The following is an 18,674-nucleotide window of genomic DNA, read 5'->3' as shown; positions in this document are numbered from 1 at the left end:
TGCATTTATTGTATTTCTTCCACGTGCTCAATTTAAGGGGCAGAAATCAAAATACAAAAAATTAGAAAAATCAGAAATTAAAAAAAATTTAAAATTTACATTTTGTATTTTACTTTTGTTTTTGGTTAAATTTGTTCATATTTTCTTATATGCACAAATTTAGGGGGAGAATTAAAAAAAACAAAACAAAAAATTAGAAAATTTCAAAAATACAAAAATATGTTTCTTTTGTTTTTATTTCTTTTTCAGAAATCAAAAAAAAATCCAAAAATATTGTTTTTGAGCGTATTTTACTTTTATTTTTTTAATGTTTATCTCAAAATTTTCATTTGTCTTCAAAAGTGAATTCAGGAGAAGATGAGACTCAAGGAGTATGTATCGAAATATTCTGATCAAGGAGAAGAAACTAGAAAGTGAAAAGGAATTGACGGTCATTACACTTCACACTACTTTGACAAGGAATTGACGGAAAATTCAAATGTGAGTGATAAACTCTTCCATATTGAGACATATACCGGTTTTAATAGGAGTCTTCACATCAAATGTTAATGATCAAAGGTCAATTTCACCATGACCAATGTGAAACACCCAACCATTCTTCACCCATATCTAAAATTTTCTCCATCAAATCCTTTCCACGTACTGGTACCCCTTGAGGTTCGAGTATAAAACAACTCGGCTAACGGTTGCCAAAAAGTCTGTGTTTATGATCTTAGATGTCTTTGTCACCATGACTCTAAGTGAAACCCAACATCCAAAACCATTTAATTTTGAATTGATGGTGAACACTTTTAATGTTCTAGATTTCACCCATGAATTGACAGATAATGGCTCATACTTGGTGTGACATTGTATAAAATGCCAGTCAGGCAGTTTCTTTTTAGGAACGGTGTTATCTAAGGAATTGAAATTCTGAAACGGTACAAATTGTCAGATTGTTCTTGTCAGCTTTCTTTACCTAAGAACTGTCACGACACCAGGGCGATTCACCCAACAGGGAAACAGGTATCGCTAAACGTCTCGCCAAGGGCCAAGTTAACTCGTTAACTTGATAACTATATTGAGATCTTTGATCTAGGATATACACGGGCTAACATCAAAACTAGCCACAAGTAGTTCTTCGATACTCAACAAATCGCAGTACGTTCCTCCGAGTTCACACATATACTACGAGAAGTCTCTTTCTGAGCCAAGGATTGATCCTTGAACAACTGTGGTGAGAACGGTCTTTATGATTCTTTCTGTGATCCATGGGGACTTTTTAGTCATAGTTACTTCTCAAGACGCATCAATGATCATTCAAGAACAGTCTTTCGAAGGAACTAGAAATGAAAATTATTCTTTCAACATTCAATCTTTCAACCCTAAAAATAAGGTGAAGTTGTACTTGAAGATTATGTGACAGATTGCATTGAAGCCTCCTCAATCGATTTGATACTATCTTTGAACCTGCTAAAGTGATCCAGAAGATTAACTCACTCTCTCTATGATATTCTCTCTTAAGATTCTCAAGCTGAAAGTGTTGATTTTCAAGAATCTCTACATGAAGCCTCTACATCCAACGTGCGTTAAGAGTCAAATTTTGAAGAAATGCCCAACTGCTCAAGATGAAGTCTTTTATTGAAGATTCCTCAAGTTCATCTTAAGAATTTAAATATTAAAGCTGAAGCCAAGCTCCAAATGAAGATTGACAAGAAAAGCCAACTACATTTTCAGGGGGAGTTTGTTGGGTCAATTAGAAAAGAAAGTTATAAACCAAGGGGGAGATTATTGGGTTAAAAATATGGTTTATAGTTTGCTTTCCTAGGCAATTGGGTTTTCGGTCCATGTGGTGTGTACGGTTAAATGTATTCACGACCAATGTGCCTTATATATATATATATATATATATATATATATATATATATATATATATATATATATATATATATATATATATATATATATATGTTATATGGTGAGGAAGAGAGAGTCCAGACGGCTAGAAAGGAGCTTAAATGTGTGTACTCTAAGGTGTTCTAGAGAGAGAAAGTAGAGAAGGTGCTAAGTGTGTGTGAATCTTGTGTATTGTTCATCATTCCAATCTTGAGTACATTCAAGATTCATCTTATTCTTCTTCTCCTTCTTCTTATTTTGATTTGGCAACATCCGATTGATTGGGATTCTACACCATCAGTCGGATCTGATTGATATATCAAGCGAAATTTGGGACTTACAATCTTTCAAGCATTTGATCAATAAAAGGAAGGGGAAAGTGGTCTTTACGAGTGGCATCGTTTAGCTTTCGGTAATCGATGCACACTTGCCAACCGGTTACTGTTCGAGTTGGTATGAGCTCGTTCTTCTCGTTTGTCACTACCATCATCCCTCCTTTCTTGGGAACTACTTGAACTGTACTTACCCATGTACTATCGAAAATGGAGTATATGATTCCCACGTCTAAAAGCTTGACCACCTCATTCTTGACCACTTCTTGCTTGTTCGGGTTCAACCGCCTTTGATGTTGCACTACCGGCTTTGCTCCTTCTTCCGTGTTGATCTTGTGAAAGCAATATGAAGGACTGATCCCTTTAATATTGGTGATTTTCCATGTAATGGCATTCTTCCTCTTCTTTAAGACCCAGACTAACTCTTCCTTTTCCGTTTTGGTGAGATCAGAAGCTATAATTACTCGTTTTTGTTCACCTTCTTCAAGATATGCATACTCCAAATGATCAGACAATGTTTTCAGCTCTGATTTTGTGTTATGTATGCTGAATACGTCGAGTCCAATAAGGGGACTCGTCGAGTCCAGGCCAAAATTCGCGTCTGATCGCGATTTCTCACTTGGACTCGTCGAGTCGGTGTCTTCGACTCGGCAAGTCAGGCTTGCAACACTTCTGATTAAGTCATTGTATTTAGTTTCTTCTAGTAGTCTCTCTATCCCCATCAGGTCCTTCTCAACATCAAAATCATTGTCAAATGTAGTAGTAGTCTTGCTTAGCTTGTCTTCTTCCCATTCTTCCATTAATTCTTCCAACATGTCAACCGAAAATGTCGTGTTATCACTATATCTTGCATGCTTCATGGCTTGATCAACTCCAAATGTCACTGAATCGTCTCCCACCCAAAGGGTAAATTTTGAATCTCGCATGTCCACTATAGCACTTGCGGTATTTAGGAATGACCTTCCAACAATGATTGGGACTTGAGGATCCGCTTCCATGTCAAGTACTATGAAGTCCGCGGGAACACAAACTTATCAACTTTCACTAATAGATCTTTGCATATTTCCCTTGGAAATGTCACTTGTTTATTTGCTAAGTGTATTGCCATTCGAATTGGCCTTGGCTCCGGAAGGTCTAATTTCTTAAAGAAAAAGTATGGCATAAGGTTAACACTTGCCCCCGAATCAGCCAATGCATGAATAGTTGACAGGTTTCCGAATTGGCAAGGCAAGGTCAAACTACCCAGGTCACACTTCTTCTTAGGTAGTCTGTTCAACATGGCTGTTGAACAATTTTCATTTAGAACCACCTTCTTCACTTCTTCCATCTTCTTTCTCTTTGTAAGAAGCTCCTTTAGAAATCTAGCATACTTAGGCATTTGTGCAACCGTCTCGATGAATGGCATATTAATTTGAAGGGCTTTTATGTGTTCCAGGAACTTTTGATAATCAATATCGTTCTTATCTTGTCTGGCTCGACCTGGAAACGGTAGTGGAGGTTGATATGGCTTAACATGAGGTTTATTTTTCTATTCAGGTGGTGGACTCGTCGAGTCCATGTCTGCGACTCAGCAAGTCGGATCGGGATTTTTTCGATTCTTGAGTTTCTGCTTCTTCCTCTTGCACCATTTTAGGGTCTTCTGTCTAGATAGGGGCCATAGGAGTTATAATCTTCCCAATCCTAGTTGTCACGATGTTTATATGTGCGCCTTTTGGATTATTTGCGGTATTACTAGGAAGTCCACCCGGTTGTCTTTCGTTTACCTTTTGTGCAAGTTGTCCTAGTTGTTTTTCTATGGAGGCTTGCTGATTCCTAAGTAGAGCTTGTTGATATTTCATCATAATTTGGTGCTATTTCAACATGTTTTGTTGATCTTTTATTGCAACATCGGTATCGTTATGCCTTTTCTCAGACGCGGCTACGAATCTTGTAAGCATGTCTTCCAAATTAGATTTCTTTTCTTGCACCGGTTCCTCCTTTTGATAAAAACCTCTTGATTTTTGCTTATACTTTTTCTCGCCTTCTTGTACTCATCATAAGATAGCCATTCTTTCTTTGGTTTTCGCCAATCATCATCGTATCTATTACCACTTGAATAGCACACTTGAGCTTTCTGATTCCCGTTCACATCAAGATCACAATATTTAGTAAGGTGAGGTCCTCTACAGTTGTTACATCCCACTCTAATGGTACGGATGGATTGGTCCATCTTAGTCATTCTTCGATCCATGCTCTCCAATTTTTCCATCATCACTGCCATGTCATCGGAAATAGAGTTCACCACCCCCCGAGTTGAGTCATTCCTTGGGTTATGATATTCTCTAGAGTGCTTAGAGAATTCTTCAATGAGCTCCTTAACTTCCGCCGAATTTTTCTTTGTCAATGGGCCTTGAGAGTCAAGGAGTTGTCTAGTGGTAACATTTACTCCATCATAGAAAATGGAGACTTCTTGTTGAACGTTCAAGTCATTGTGGGGGCAATTCCTCAACAAGCCTTTATATCTCTCGCATGCCTTATATAGTGACTCACCCGATTGTTGCTCAAAGTTGGCAATGACTTTCTTCAATTTTGCTATTTTTGAAGGAGGGCAAAATTGGTCAATGAATTCTTCATGCATTTTCACCCAAGTGGTGATGGATCCTAGGGGAAGTGATTTCATCCAATCTTTCGCAGCCCCCTTAAATGTGACCGGTAGCATACGAAGCAAAACAGTCTCGCGAGGAACGTTCGGGATGTTGAAATAGTCGACTATGTTGTTGACCTCGTCGATGTGCTTGTACGGGTCTTCGTGATCTTTCTCGTAGAATGGGATATCCTTGAGTTGAGCGAAAATGTGGCCTTTTAGCTCAAAGGTAGCAGTTACTGGAATTGCGGGTTGCACTAGTCCCAGGCCGGTATCATCACGCATCCTCTTCTTGTATTCACCCATGGTGAGATCTGCAATGTTAGCCATGGTGTTATCGGGCTCACCTTCTAAGTCACTTTCTTCTTCTTTGGTTTCTGTTTCGTACTCGGTGTCTTTTTTGCTTAGGATCTTCGTCCGTAAATAAGGTGATGGATTCTCCAACTTTCTTGCTCTTTTTCTTGCTAAAAGCTTATTTGAGGCTCTTAAATGGCGACTTCTTTGGTGTTGAAGATGATTCTACGGTTTTGTCTTTGTCCTTCCTAAGAGCTGATTCTAGGTTTGCAAGTGGCGGGATCAAGGGTGTGCCTGATCCTCGGGTCAAAAAATACCTTAAATAAACAGAATACACGTGTAAAAAGAACAAAACAAAACTAAAAACGAAACTGGAAATTCGCCTTGGACTCGTCGAGTACCTGCGAATGGACTCGACGAGTTCGAGGGTAAAACAGAAAAAAAATATATCAAAAATCCTAAAAACAGAAAAACTAAAACAATGCCAAAAACTTGATCTCACACAAAGGATCGATACTACTAAAGCAGTAACTTTGTGCAAGATAGATCTCACACAAAGGATCGATAATACTAGCAACTAAAATTTATTTTAGAACCGTTCCCCGACAACGGCACCAAAACTTGATGTGTGTGAAATGCACTAGTTTTAATCCTACTTTTTTAAATATGATTTAGACACACAAAGGCGGTGTACCTGTCAATTGGTGGTATAATTAAGCAAGCAAGGTATCACAAGGAATAGTAAATAAACTAACAACTAAATTATCTAAAAGCAATTAATAAAAGGAAAAGTTTTCTGTAGTTTTGCAAAGCTAGAAACTTAAACAATTAAATAAGACTCAAACTAAGCAACTAACAGCTAAAGTAATTAAACAATCAATTAAATTCAATAATGGAGAAGACTTCTATTTAGGTTCGATTCATTTATTTCTATGATTGATTTTATGGCAAGTGCAATGGATTAATTGTTATTGGCTACCGATTAATGTGATTAGGTTCACGTTCGCTATTACTAATCCTTAGGAAACAAATCAATTCAAGCAGTGATCAAGTGATTAAACTAATAAATTTCCTAGTTTATTGATTCGGGTTAAGTAAGACTTGTAATTAGCTAACTAATTCAATTAACCTCTTGATGATGGTTCGTCATACAAGCTCACACATTAACTTACCTATTTTCTAGTTAACCCTAGTTTCACGTTCGCTATTCCTAGGCACATAACAATGTTTTCACATAAATCATATGAGATAAACAATTAAGAGATGTCCATGCAGCTTAATATACTTGTTAATTAACAGAAAATAGTTGTTGCTAACACATAAGGGTCTCTAACAAGCTTAACAAAACAAAACTCACCAATTTCAATTAATCCAACCATAAAATCAAGTCATAGTCATATATTCATCTACCCTAAATAGAAGATATGAGTTTTAGCTCATGATTACAACATAAAGTAGCTCAAAAACAAAATCTAATAGTTCACACATAGTTCAAACAAAAGATTAAAGTAAAGAGTAAACTTAACTTGCCTTTTATCTTCTCAAAATTGAAGGCTAGGGTTGTTCCACGAGTTCCAGAGCTTCCAGCTGCACCTCCAGTCGTAATCTAATCCCCAAGGGTTCCAGAGAAGGGTTTGGTTTTGGGCAATTGACTCCTATTTATAGATTTCTGAAAACAGAGGCTACTCGCCGAGTCCAATAACCAACTCGCCGAGTCCCTCATTAAAAACCTGTGGCAAGGACTTCTATTTGCTTCGCGAATGTTCGTGTGGACTCATCGAGTAGACATCCAACTCACCGAGTGTAACAGCTCAAATTTTCAAATAAATTTTTCGTTAAAACAAAACATCATTATTCGACAAAAGGGTTTATTCCAAGTTTATTTCAAAATATAAATAATAAATCTCCAGGATCTTCAACAGTGGCAGTGTGTACGTGTCACGCCGGCGCCTTTCCACGGTCATCACTAGTACCTGAAAAACATAAACAACTAGTAAGCATAAATGCTTAGTGAGTTCCCCAGTATACGACTTACCCACATACGCCTTCCGGCCCGGATCTTTCGATCCACATAACATTGCCTTCCGGCCCGGATCTTTCGATCCACATAACATTGCCTTCCGGCCCGGATCTTTCGATCCACATAACATTGCCTTCCGGCCCGGATCTTTCGATCCACATAACATTGCCTTCCGGCCCGGATCTTTCGATCCACATAACATCGCCTTCCGGCCCGGATCTTTCGATCCACATAACATATATCGCATATAAGCACACATCACATATAAAGCATCTACCTCTCTAGACATAGCATGAATATAACACACACGACCTTCCGGTCTAACAGTCAAACCCTTCCGGGTGAAGTATAGTGAGAAGACTCACCTCGTAGTACGCAGGCTATAATCTCTTCGAGCTACTCGCACACAATCCGCTAGTCCGCAGGTTCCCTATAATACCACAGCCCTAGTTAATGATCTTATCAAACAAGACAACTGACCCCTCTAAGATATATACAGGTCAACGGTCAATCTTGACCGGACTCGTCGAGTGCAAAGGGTAACTCGACGAGTATAGACATCCTGACACCACTCGCCGAGTCTGAAGAACGACTCGACGAGTTCCAGTAGATCTTCAAGCTACTCGCCGAGTCTGAAGAACAACTCGACGAGTCCTAGTGAACCTTCAAGCTACTCGCCGAGTCTGAAGAACAACTCGGCGAGTTCTAGTGAATCTTCAAGCTACTCGCCGAGTCTGATCATTGGACTCGGCGAGTCCTCGCCATGCAGTCAATCCGCTGCCTCCTGTATTTCGCATGATTTCGAAGTATATAGATATAGGGCTTCCTGGACTTTCACATATACTATTACAGGGGTTTTTAACACTTATAACAACAATATAATCCAACTAACCCTTAATTGGGTTTCCTAAACCCTAAACTCGCATACAACGTAAAAGTTACAGATTTCGATCCGAAGATTACCTGGAAACGTGTTCCCTGTGTCTCCAAACCTCCAGTACTCGATTCCTTTGATCACCACCTTGCTCCTCCTTGTCTAACAATCTCTTCAAGCCTTCTCAAGTCCTCTCTCTTGCTTCAGATGCTCACACACTCCCAGGGGATCTTCAACCGGCCAAAAGACGCGACATGACGGCCATAAGATCGTTATATACGATCAGAAATGAAACGGCTAGGGTTCAGCTGAAACAGCGTCGACTCGCCGAGTCCCTTATTGGACTCGTCGAGTCCAGTCGCGCGTCTGCGACCAAGACCATGGCCCTACTCGGCGAGTCGTGCACCAACTCGCCGAGTCCCCTCCTAAATGTGCCCCAAAAATAATTTAAAGAAATACCTGAAATTCCGGGCTGTTACACCGAGTTCTTCAGGATTTTGACTCTTTTTCTTCTTTCTTCAATCCCCGAGCTCCCGATTACATTTTTCGCTTCCTTTTACTCCTGAGCACATCTTTTAGGCATAATTAAGTACCTTTTGTCCATAAATTGCAATAAATTAGCCAAGAAGTATTAAAATTCTATATGAAATATATAGCTAAATATGCACATATCACATGCACATGCATGCTCCTTGCACATCCCATTTCAATGCTCTAAAACGTATTTTACGATACATCAAATGTACAATCACTCATGGGTTACTACTCACAAAATCACCACCCAAGAAACTTCTAGCCTATACAGACGCTGATTGGGTAGGTTATCCGGATACAAGACCTTCCACATCGGGTTATTGTGTCTATCTAGGAGACAACCTCATTTCATGGTCCTCCAAACGCCAGCCAACGCTCTCACGATCAAGTGATCAAGTGCAGAAGTGGAATATAGGGGAGTCGCAAATGTAGTATCCGATACATGTTGGATTCGAAACTTAATGCTTGAGCTTCATATTCCGCAAACTACAACCACGTTGGTATATTGCGGCAATGTTAGCATCGTCTACCTATCATGTAACCCAGTTCAATACCAACGTACCAAGCACATAGAGCTCGATATTCATTTCGTTCGTGAAAAAGTAGCTCGTTTTCAAGTTTGTATTTTTCACATTCCTTCTCGCTATCAAGTTGCAGATATCTTCACTAAGGGCCTGCCTCTCGTCCTCTTTGAAGACTTCAAAAACAGTCTCAACGTTCGTCATTTTCCCGATTCAACTGTGGGGGTATATTAGCCGATGATTATTCCCTTTCTCAATATGAGGAAGGTTTGTTATAGAAACTAGATTATACACCTTTATTGTTGATATAAATCCCATAAATAGAGATAGGCACTCTGTATATATGGATATCAATTGTATCATTGTGGATCAACATAAAATACAACGTATTTTAGTCATGCTATAACTAGTTACTAGTACAAGATGATGGATCTTGTAGTGATGCCAATCACATATATATTAAAGAAAAGAGTTGTAAATAGTACTCATGTAAATAACATTAAGTAATATAGTGCAAGAATGACCAATGAGGTCCAGTTCAACTAGGCGGAGGCACACTCCAAATTTCCCCTCCCAGGGGTTTATGGGGAATGGTGTTGAGTTCTATCTGCGTCCAAAGCAGTGAAGCCTCTTATTAGGAAACTTAGTTGTTAAGGATGTTGTTGTTATCTCTTCAGGGAGGGATAGAACCCAGATTCGTTGGTTGTTATGGCATCCTACCCTATCGAATGTCACAGCCCGCTACACCAAACCGCCGTTCAATATATATATATATATATATATATATATATATATATATATATATATATATATATATATATATATATATATATATATATATATATATATATATATATATATATATATATATATATAGGTAAAGGTTCAAATGAGAACCAAAAAAGGTTAACAACCGTAAGACCTCTAATTTTAGATGTTTATAAAGGTTTTAGGGTTTGGGTTTAGGGCTTAAGGTTTAGGGTGTTTATAAAGGGTTTAGGGTTTAGGGTGTTTATAAAGGGTTTAGGGTTTAGGGTGTTTATAAAGGGTTTAGGGTGCTTATAAAGGGTTTAGGGTTTAGGGTTTAGGGTTACCCTAAACCCTTTATAAACATCTAAAGTTAGAGGTTCTTACGGTTCTTAACCTTTTTTGGTTCTCATTTGAACCACTCCCTATATATATATATATATATATATATATATATATATATATATATATATATATATATATATATATATATATATATATATATATATATATATATAGTGCTAGAATGAATAGTTGTATTGGATGTTCTTGGTACATACCATGTGGGGGTTATTAAGATAATGATCGTTCCATGTACCATTGAATGGTGGGGAAACTTGAAAATGGTAAAATTTCATGATGATTAAATGGTGAAGCTACCTAGATGTGGTAAGCTTTCATAATGATTGAATGATGAGGCTACCCAAATATGGTGAATCTTCATGGTTATGGAATTAGGGGAAATCCGGGATAAAGGTTAGTACTTTGTCTTTGGTCCATTTAGGGATGCTTTGTTGATATAATTGTAACATATGTGCCTCTCATTTAATAGATGAATTGGCCGTTACAATTGATTATGTTGTTGCTTTCTTAGGAGTATATTATGATGTACTAATGATGCATATTCAAGAATGATATTTTAGATGCTCAAAGCTATGTTCAATGACCGTTGTTTTCATAGTCCATGATTGTTGGGGCATGTACTATTTAAATAGTTAAGGAAGTAACTTAGGTTTAAGATGACTTAATGTAATGTACTCACCTAATTTGGTTAGTGTATAGTTTTGCATAACTATGTTGTTGATACATCTTGTTAATAGGAATTCCACGTGCTGTATAGCCAAATCTTTTAAAATAAACAAACTTTAGGTGTACATTGTATTAGAATTTAGGGTGATACAAATTGAAGCCAAATCTCAAATAAATATATGATTTATTAGAGCTTGTGTGGTGTTGAAACAAATTCATAGGATTAAGACCGATGGCATAATAATTTATTTTCTTTGTGCCATCATAAAGATGTTCTCGCTTTTTTCCGTATACCAGTCTTCTTTGTTGTTATTCAAACATCATGTTATATTGAAACTCATTCCAACTTTGTTTACTACATACCAATTGCTACTTTATTCATTTTTTTCACATCCAAAAAAAGAAGAGAAAAGGCATTTTTTTTTTCTTTGATATTAATCGATAGAAAATGAGTATTTTCTCGACGACTATAGCACACACATATTTACTGGTGAATATATTGGTGCTTTGAAAGCAACCTCCAAACTATATATAATGTATCGGCTAAAACTCCTAGCACACATTTTACATAAAAAGTAAAAATGTATCCACATCGAAAAACCAAACAGGATTCCGATCATCTAGGACCAGATAATTGATCGTTGCTAAGGTTATAAGTGGAATCCACAATAACACAATCGATATTCAGATTGTGTTCCTGGCTGAAATCTTGTAGGAAAATCTCTCCTTTCTGCCACTCCTCCCACCGCTCAGCTAAACCAAAACCTTCAAGCATTTTCACAACTTCTGACATCTTGGGTCGCTCTGACGGCGTGACTTGTGTGCACAATAGAGCTATCTTAATCAACTCTTCTACTCCATCCTTCAAATAGTTACCTTCTAAATCCGCATCCACCAGCATCTCCAACTTCTTATCTTCTAAAAGTCTTTTCACCTAAACAATTTCAAACTCAACCATAAAACCAAAAAAATATGAACTTTGTTACCATGCATGTTGAAAAAAGCTGATTTGATCGACAAGGAAACTAGCCTCATCATGACCATAAGCATATTTCTTACCCAGTCAAGCAACATGACATCGTTGTGATTATTGGCAAGGCGAGTAGGATCATAGGCCTGTTGCCTGGTGATGAGTTGCAGAAGCATCACCCCGTACCCATAAACATCGGATTTTTCTGAACATCTCCCAGTGGATAGATACTCAGGCGCTATGTGTCCAATTGTACCACAAACGGCTGTTGTAACATGAGTATCATTGTAGTTCATGAGTTTCGCCAATCCAAAGTCTGCGACAACTGCTTCAAACTCCTCATCCAACAAGATATTTGAGGCTTTCACATCACGGTGAATGATCTTAGGGTCACAATGATCATGCAGATAGGCAAGGCCCCTTGCGGATCCAAGTGCAATTTGTTTCCTGGTCGGCCAATCAAGTGCAGGTTGTCTATCTGGTCGATCTACGGTCATTTATCAATTATCTTGTTAGGTATTATTGCCTAAAGTCTTAAGACCTCATCTTATAGGTAGGTAATATAAGGAACATGACAAGAAATAACAAGTTGTCATGCATGTGTTCCTTGTGTATTGGACTAGGAGTGAAACTGATGTCAAAATGACAAAATTTGCACCTTTTTGTCTCATCCAGAAAGGTGGAACAAGGTAGGCACTAGGCAGGGACGTATACTCTTTTGTAAAAAAGACGTGAACGCCCTCATTCTCATCATAAAAAATATCCCTAGAAAGCTTCTCAAGTGTAATTCAGTGCGGTCCACTTTTGTCGTGCTTATGAAACACAGGCTATGTCATGCATATCGTTTACCTCCCTCTACTCTTGATATTCAAAATCAAATAAGTGGAACCCACACTTACATATTCATTTGTTCAGAATTCATAAAAAAATGAAAATGATTCTATTATTTAAGGTTGAAATGTCATGCATTTCACATAAAAGGTCAAGTTATTTTACTAAAGAAGGGCAAGAGGTAGTGAAAATACCTCTTAGAAAAGATGCAACACTGCCATTGGCCATGTATGGATAAACAAGCAACGGTTCGGTGGATGTCATGCAAAATCCTTGCAGCCTAAGAAGATTCCGGTGCACCGCCATGCTTATTATCTCAACCTCCTTCTGGAAGTGCAATTCACCACCATGAACATGATCTGTGAGTCTCTTTACAGCCACCAGAGAACCATCAGCCAACAATCCTTTGTAAACTTTACCAAATGCACCTTCACCAAGAATGTTTCTGTTGCTAAAATCATGGGTTGCAGCTTGTAGTTCACGTAGAGAAAACGTCTTTAGTTGTCTCAGATGAACTTTGGGGTCCTCCTCAGCTAAAAACGTAAAAGAATCAACTTGTAGTTGTTGTTTTCTGTCCCGCCACAAAGCAAGTGCAACAAAGAGAACAACAACAGCAGCAATAGCTCCGACAATAGCTCCAGTGTGGTTGTTGCCCACTGAAATTACAATTGCACACACAATTATGAAGTGATAATTCCTTAACACATGATACAGACTTTTCCGTGATATCAAGATGCAGGTTTTTCCCACGCTACAGGGTTATACTAAGGGTAAGTCTCAATTTCTTGAAGTTTTCTTTTTCATTTGAGTTTAAATGATGTGTAATGCATATTAGAGATTGTGAGTATCCTAACCAATTAGTTTTAGGATAATCCGAATCAAAAGATGTTGATAGGGAAGCAGAGACATGTAGCAAGCATATGATATGGTATGGATTCGCCTTTAAAAAAATAGGGTATGGACTTAATGAGAAGATGAATGTGATTTGCGTACTATTTTCGTTTATGAAAATGGATTTTGTAATAAAAATGGCATAATCATTAGGGGTGGCAACTCTAGACCCAACCTGGAACCCGACTCTGTCCCAACTCGAAAATAAATGAGTTTGGGTTGAGATTTTTGACGCACCAACCCGCCAACCTGTGAACTCACAAACTTGTTTATTTATTGGTTGGGTTGGGTTGCATGTTTGGGTTCGTGGGTCAACTCGTCAATCCGTGTGTGTGTGTGTATATATATATATATATATATATTAATGAAATCTTTTTCCTTCCGTATTCTTAATATTTCGTATCATTGTATTCTTTTCGTATTTGTATAATCGTGTGGCTAGTATTTTGTGGTGCCTTATTTGAATATCATCATGAAGAAGTCGGTGCTCGAGGAAGAAATGTGAATTCTAGCATGAATGAATTATCGAATTAGTTTTTGGATATTTTTGAACACTTGCACTTTGTATGAATGTTTTTATTTTTTAATTTTATTTGGATACTAATGACCTTATAACTTTATGTTGAAAACCTCTTTTTTTGATGTTAATGACTTTAATCATTTTATGACTTTATGTTGAAAAAACCTTTGAAAACGTATTGCTTATTTGGTTGGGTTCGACCGACTAACTTGTGAACCTGCGAACCCATATACTTAAACATGTTATATGGGTTGGGTTGGGTTGAGGTTTCCAACCCGCCAACCCGAACCCAACCTGATTGCTAGGTCTACTAATCATGTATGATTCATCATTTTTGCTTCTAAATAATTAGAATCTTGAACGCTGATATGTTGGATAAAATAAGTTGATGTAAGTATGTAACACTCCAAATTTGGGAAATAGGGTGGTGGTAAAGTGTAAGAACTACAAGAGAAAGGCCTATGATAAGGTCCAACTAATGACAAAAAGTATCAATGAAGATCGGAAATACCTGAAGGAGATTGTGAAGGAGCTTGAGCTTGTGGAACAACCACGAGTGTCAAGTCGGGATTATTGGCAAAACTGAAAGAACAAAAGTTTGAGGTCAACATCATGAAGGCATGACATGGTTTCAAGAATCATCTAACTAACAGTAACAGCAGACCTGTTGGGTATGAATCGCATAAAGGAGCCATAGAAAGGCACAACTCCGCTCAAATTGTTGTTTGATAGTTCACTGTGAAAGAAATAAGTCGAACAATATTGGCTTTGTTTCAACAATTATCCATGAATGAATACAAGTCAAAATGAACACACTTTTATACTTAAAGAATTTCTAGTTTATCTATAGTAGTTAAGGAAATTGGAATAGTTCTCGTCAAACTGTTGTTTCTTTTCTTTTCTTGTTTAACCACCTAAATAACTTTTTTTAGTTTTAACCACTGAGGATTTGTCTCAAAAAAAAAAAAAAAAGAACACTAATAACGGGCACTCACAGAACTTGGAGCGAATCGATTCCAGTTAACGAAACTGGAATAGTTCCTGTCAAACTGTTGTTGTTGAGACGACTATTCTTGCACAAAAATAAAAAAAAAATGATTAAAAAAAAAAAAGGTCGTAATCGATGATTTAAATGTAAATTATGATAAATTCATAATAAAGAATCTTGAATATTACAGGAAACGGAGTTGTTTAAGGGTGCCTAATGTGTCTGGAATGCCACCTTCTAACTGGTTCATGTAAAGATCCAAACTCATCAAATTGGTTAAGTTTCCAAGCTCTTCAGGAATTTTTCCAGAGATGTTATTTGCATAAAGCTCCCTGTCCCACAACATATCATTTTAGAAATGTCACAATATTAGTAAGTTTAAAATCATAAACAATAAAATTTGGATTATAGTATGATAACGCAAAATATGAAAACTTACAAGTACCGTAAGTATGTAAGTTGACCAAGCTGCTTAACTAACTGACCAGACAAGCCTGCGTTTTGAAGATCACTGTGTTCCACAAACCCCAAAACACAAATTTCTTCATTAAATGCAAAAAATCAAACAATTTCAAGTGTTGATCAAAAGGTTGGTAAGCTTACACTCTAGTAACTGATCTATTCCAACTGTCACAGGTAACATGATACCAAGAACATGGACTTACACTAATAGGATCCCAACTTTGCAAAACATTCGTAGGATCACTTAATTGTGCCTTTAGGACCCTCAATACATCAGCTATTATACATATATGAAATGTTAATATAGGGATCATCTTTAAGACATTAAATTAATGACGATTAAGAACAAAACATCAAATCTTTAATGAGATCCCTATTTATGAAATAAAAATCAGGAATCATGAAGAAAGCCGCACATACCTTCAGCATTCCCATAAACCCTTAACAAATTATAGAATACCAAAAGAAACCAATAGAGGATCACAGGGATGGTCTGAACCATTTTTCGCAAGCTAAAATTGTAGATTCGTCATTAATTACTCAACAAGATCAAGAAAAAAAATACATAACACCTAAAATACCTAGCATTGAACACGGCTTAGTCAAATAAAATCTATTTATACAATCCACAAATAAATCAACAAACTAAAACCAAATATGCCCCTTCGTGATTGTCTTGATGACGCTGAAGTTATTTTGTTGTGGGTTTTGCTCTATTAAAAATGTTAAATTGAATGAAGCAGGGGAAGAGGGGGTTGTGTAGGCAGTCAAAGGTTCTACTTTTTCTCCTAAAAAGACAAAAGAGGGAGAGCGTACCATATGGGGTGAGGCCATTTAATTCACTCATCTTCTGGAAGGGAATATTCAGGATTTGAGTCCAAGAGAAGACTTTAAAACCATCGACTATATACACTTTCATAAAATACGAGATTGATATTTCAGGAAAATTTGTTAACTGCATATAGACTTAAATGGTTTATCAGTACTCATTTCTAACAAAAATAAAAGACAAAACTTCAAAAATGGTCCCTGTGGTTTTTGAAAATATCAAGTTTAGTCCCTAAGTTCAAAAAACCTCACGGATCGTCCCTATGGTTTCAAAACTTTTAACATTTGGTCCCTCCGGCTAACTCCGTTACCATTTAACCGTTAAATCAGGGGCATTTTTGTCATTTCACTCCTTAGGGACCATTTATGAGGTTTTGTATTCCTTTTTTTTAAAATAAATAAATAATAAATAAAATTTAATATGCAAGGGGTCCCATCTCTCTCTCTCTCTCTCTCTCTCTCTCTCTCTCTCTCTCTCTCTCTCTCTCTCTCTCTCTCTCTCTCTCTCTCTCTCTCTCTACGAAGAAAAGCACCTCCTGTTTCTCTTTCTTTCCCTTCCCCTCTCCATCTTCATCTTTAACCCGAAACAGGGGAGGAAAAGACGAGGCAAAACCCTAACAAATTTCATGTAAATTTGATCCTCTCTTTGTGGGTATTGTTGCTTTTTCTTTAATTTGGAACCATGGATTACGATAGCATTGAATGCGTTTCAACCTCGGATGGATTGGGCAACGAAGAGATCCCACATCATCATCATCATTTTACGTCATCCAAAACTCACAACGTCAATGTTATTCCTTCAAAAATCCATCCCACCAGTGTCTTTCAGCCTAATTGAGAGCATTTCGCCTGAGGATTTACAGCCGACTGTTAAGATCTGTGTTGATAGTCTCAGTTCGAGTTCCGTTGCCGTGAAGAGGTCGGCGGCAGCGAAGCTGAGACTGCTAGCGAAGAACCGATCAGATAATCGAGCGTTAATCGGAGAGTCCGGCGCCATTCCGGCGTTGATTCCACTTCTCCGGTGTACCGATCCTTGGACTCAAGAGCACGCCGTTACTGCGCTACTTAATCTATCTCTCCTCGACGATAACAAACCACTGATTGCCAACACCGAAGCAGTAAAATCCCTAATTTATGTTGTAAAAACCGGGACGGAAGTTTCGAAGCAAAACGCTGCCTGTGCGTTGCTAAGTTTAGCTTTGGTCGACGAAAACAAGGCGTCAATCGGAGCTTGCGGAGCTATTCCTCCATTGGTATCTCTCCTAATCAATGGTTCTAATCGAGGGAAGAAAGACGCGTTAACCACTCTGTATAAGCTCTGCTCGATGAAGGCGAACAAGAAGAGAGCAGTATCTGCTGGGGTGGTGAAGCCTTTGGTGGAGCTAGTTGCCGGGGAAACGGGTGTCGGAATGGCAGAGAAAGCGATGGTGGTGTTGAGTAGCTTGGCGGCGATAGAGGAAGGGAAGACCGTGATCGTGGAAGAAGGTGGGATTACGGCGTTGGTGGAGGTGATTGAGGATGGTACATCGGTGAAAGGGAAAGAATTCGCGGTGGTGACATTGTTGCAGGTGTGTGAAGAAGGTGTTTATAGCGGCAGAAACAGAGGGTTGTTGGTCGGAGAAGGTGCGACCTGAGACTATCAACACAGATGAAGATGGAGAGGGGAAGGGAAAGAAAGAGAAACAGGAGGTGCTTTTCTTCGTTGAGAGAGAGAGAGAGAGAGAGGTGGGACCCTTACATATTAAATTTTATTTATTATTTATTTATTTTAAAAAAAAGTAATACAAAACCTCATAAATGGTCCCTAAGGAGTGAAATGACAAAAATGCCCCTGACTTAACGGCTAAATGGTAACGGAGTTAGCCGGAGGGACCAAATGTTAAAAGTTTTGAAACCATAGGGACGATCCGTGAGGTTTTTTGAACTTAGGGACTAAACTTGATATTTTCGAAAACCACAGGGACCATTTTTGAAGTTTTGTCAAAATAAAATCTTGGAGACTGAGGTTTCTAACAAACGGGCAAATGCCCCCAACCTAAATCACAATGTCCTTAAAGAAGGTGGTGCTCATGTTCATAAGAAATTCTATACTGTTAGTGTTAGGAAAATCCAACAGCCATCTATAACCACAATTTCTTGCCGGACGATCACTACAAGAAAAGTCTTTTTTAGTAACCACCTAAAATCTGGTCACTAACATCATCATTTAGTGACCATATATTAAGTCGTCACTGAATTTTGGTAATGCTATAAGTTTAGTGACCAGTTCTATAACTGTTGTCACTCACCGGTCACTAACCGTAAAATAAAATGAGTCTTTACTTACTATCATAGC

The 18,674-nt window shown here is 37.9% G+C and overlaps 2 protein-coding genes and 1 non-coding gene across 6 annotated transcripts; 2 read left to right on the top strand and 1 right to left on the bottom strand.

Moving 5' to 3' along the window:
- Window positions 1-4,669: 4,669 nt before the first annotated feature.
- LOC111899095 (small nucleolar RNA R71) lies at window positions 4,670-4,776 on the top strand. Its single transcript, XR_002852772.1, has one exon. It is a non-coding gene; the product is annotated as a small nucleolar RNA R71 (small nucleolar RNA).
- Window positions 4,777-11,251: 6,475 nt separating this feature from the next.
- LOC111899016 (BRASSINOSTEROID INSENSITIVE 1-associated receptor kinase 1) lies at window positions 11,252-16,440 on the bottom strand. 4 transcript variants are annotated; one of them, XM_052767167.1, is made up of 10 exons: window positions 16,328-16,440; window positions 15,653-15,788; window positions 15,495-15,560; window positions 15,238-15,381; window positions 15,057-15,128; window positions 14,726-14,797; window positions 14,573-14,643; window positions 12,845-13,306; window positions 11,909-12,306; window positions 11,252-11,783 (listed from the first exon to the last, which is right to left on the bottom strand). In XM_052767167.1, the coding sequence occupies exons 1-10, from the start codon at window positions 16,428-16,430 to the stop codon at window positions 11,466-11,468; spliced, it is 1,842 nt and encodes a 613-aa protein (XP_052623127.1). In that variant the 5' UTR covers window positions 16,431-16,440; the 3' UTR covers window positions 11,252-11,465. The 4 variants fall into 4 exon arrangements, with proteins under 4 accessions (XP_052623127.1, XP_052623126.1, XP_023750664.1 ...); XM_052767166.1 differs by having other exon boundaries at window positions 15,489-15,560; window positions 16,328-16,438; XM_023894896.3 differs by lacking the exon at window positions 16,328-16,440 and adding an exon at window positions 15,932-16,304 and having other exon boundaries at window positions 15,489-15,560.
- A 687-nt stretch (window positions 16,441-17,127) lies between these two features.
- Window positions 17,128-18,055, top strand: LOC111899082 (U-box domain-containing protein 4-like). The gene has a single exon (XM_052767894.1). The coding sequence runs from the start codon at window positions 17,128-17,130 to the stop codon at window positions 17,971-17,973; it is 846 nt and encodes a 281-aa protein (XP_052623854.1). The 3' UTR covers window positions 17,974-18,055.
- The last annotated feature ends 619 nt before the right edge of the window (window positions 18,056-18,674 follow it).

The sequence above is a fragment of the Lactuca sativa genome, chromosome 9 (assembly GCF_002870075.4).
Source record: "Lactuca sativa cultivar Salinas chromosome 9, Lsat_Salinas_v11, whole genome shotgun sequence".
Taxonomy (NCBI): Eukaryota; Viridiplantae; Streptophyta; class Magnoliopsida; order Asterales; family Asteraceae; genus Lactuca; species Lactuca sativa.
Note: the sequence above shows the minus strand (reverse complement) of the source record. Positions and strands in the feature narration are given on the sequence as shown.

Excerpts from the sequence above, each read along its gene's own strand:
- LOC111899016 (XM_052767166.1), bottom strand. The coding sequence starts at position 16,430 with ATGAAAGTGTATATAGTCGATGGTTTTAAAGTCTTCTCTTGGACTCAA. Across the intron at positions 15,789-16,327 it reads AAATGGCCTCACCCCATATG|CTGATGTATTGAGGGTCCTA; the intron begins GTACGCTCTCCC and ends TATGTATAATAG. Across the intron at positions 15,129-15,237 it reads CTTAAACAACTCCGTTTCCT|TCGTCTCAACAACAACAGTT; the intron begins GTAATATTCAAG and ends GTGCAAGAATAG.
- LOC111899082 (XM_052767894.1), top strand. The coding sequence starts at position 17,128 with ATGTTATTCCTTCAAAAATCCATCCCACCAGTGTCTTTCAGCCTAATT.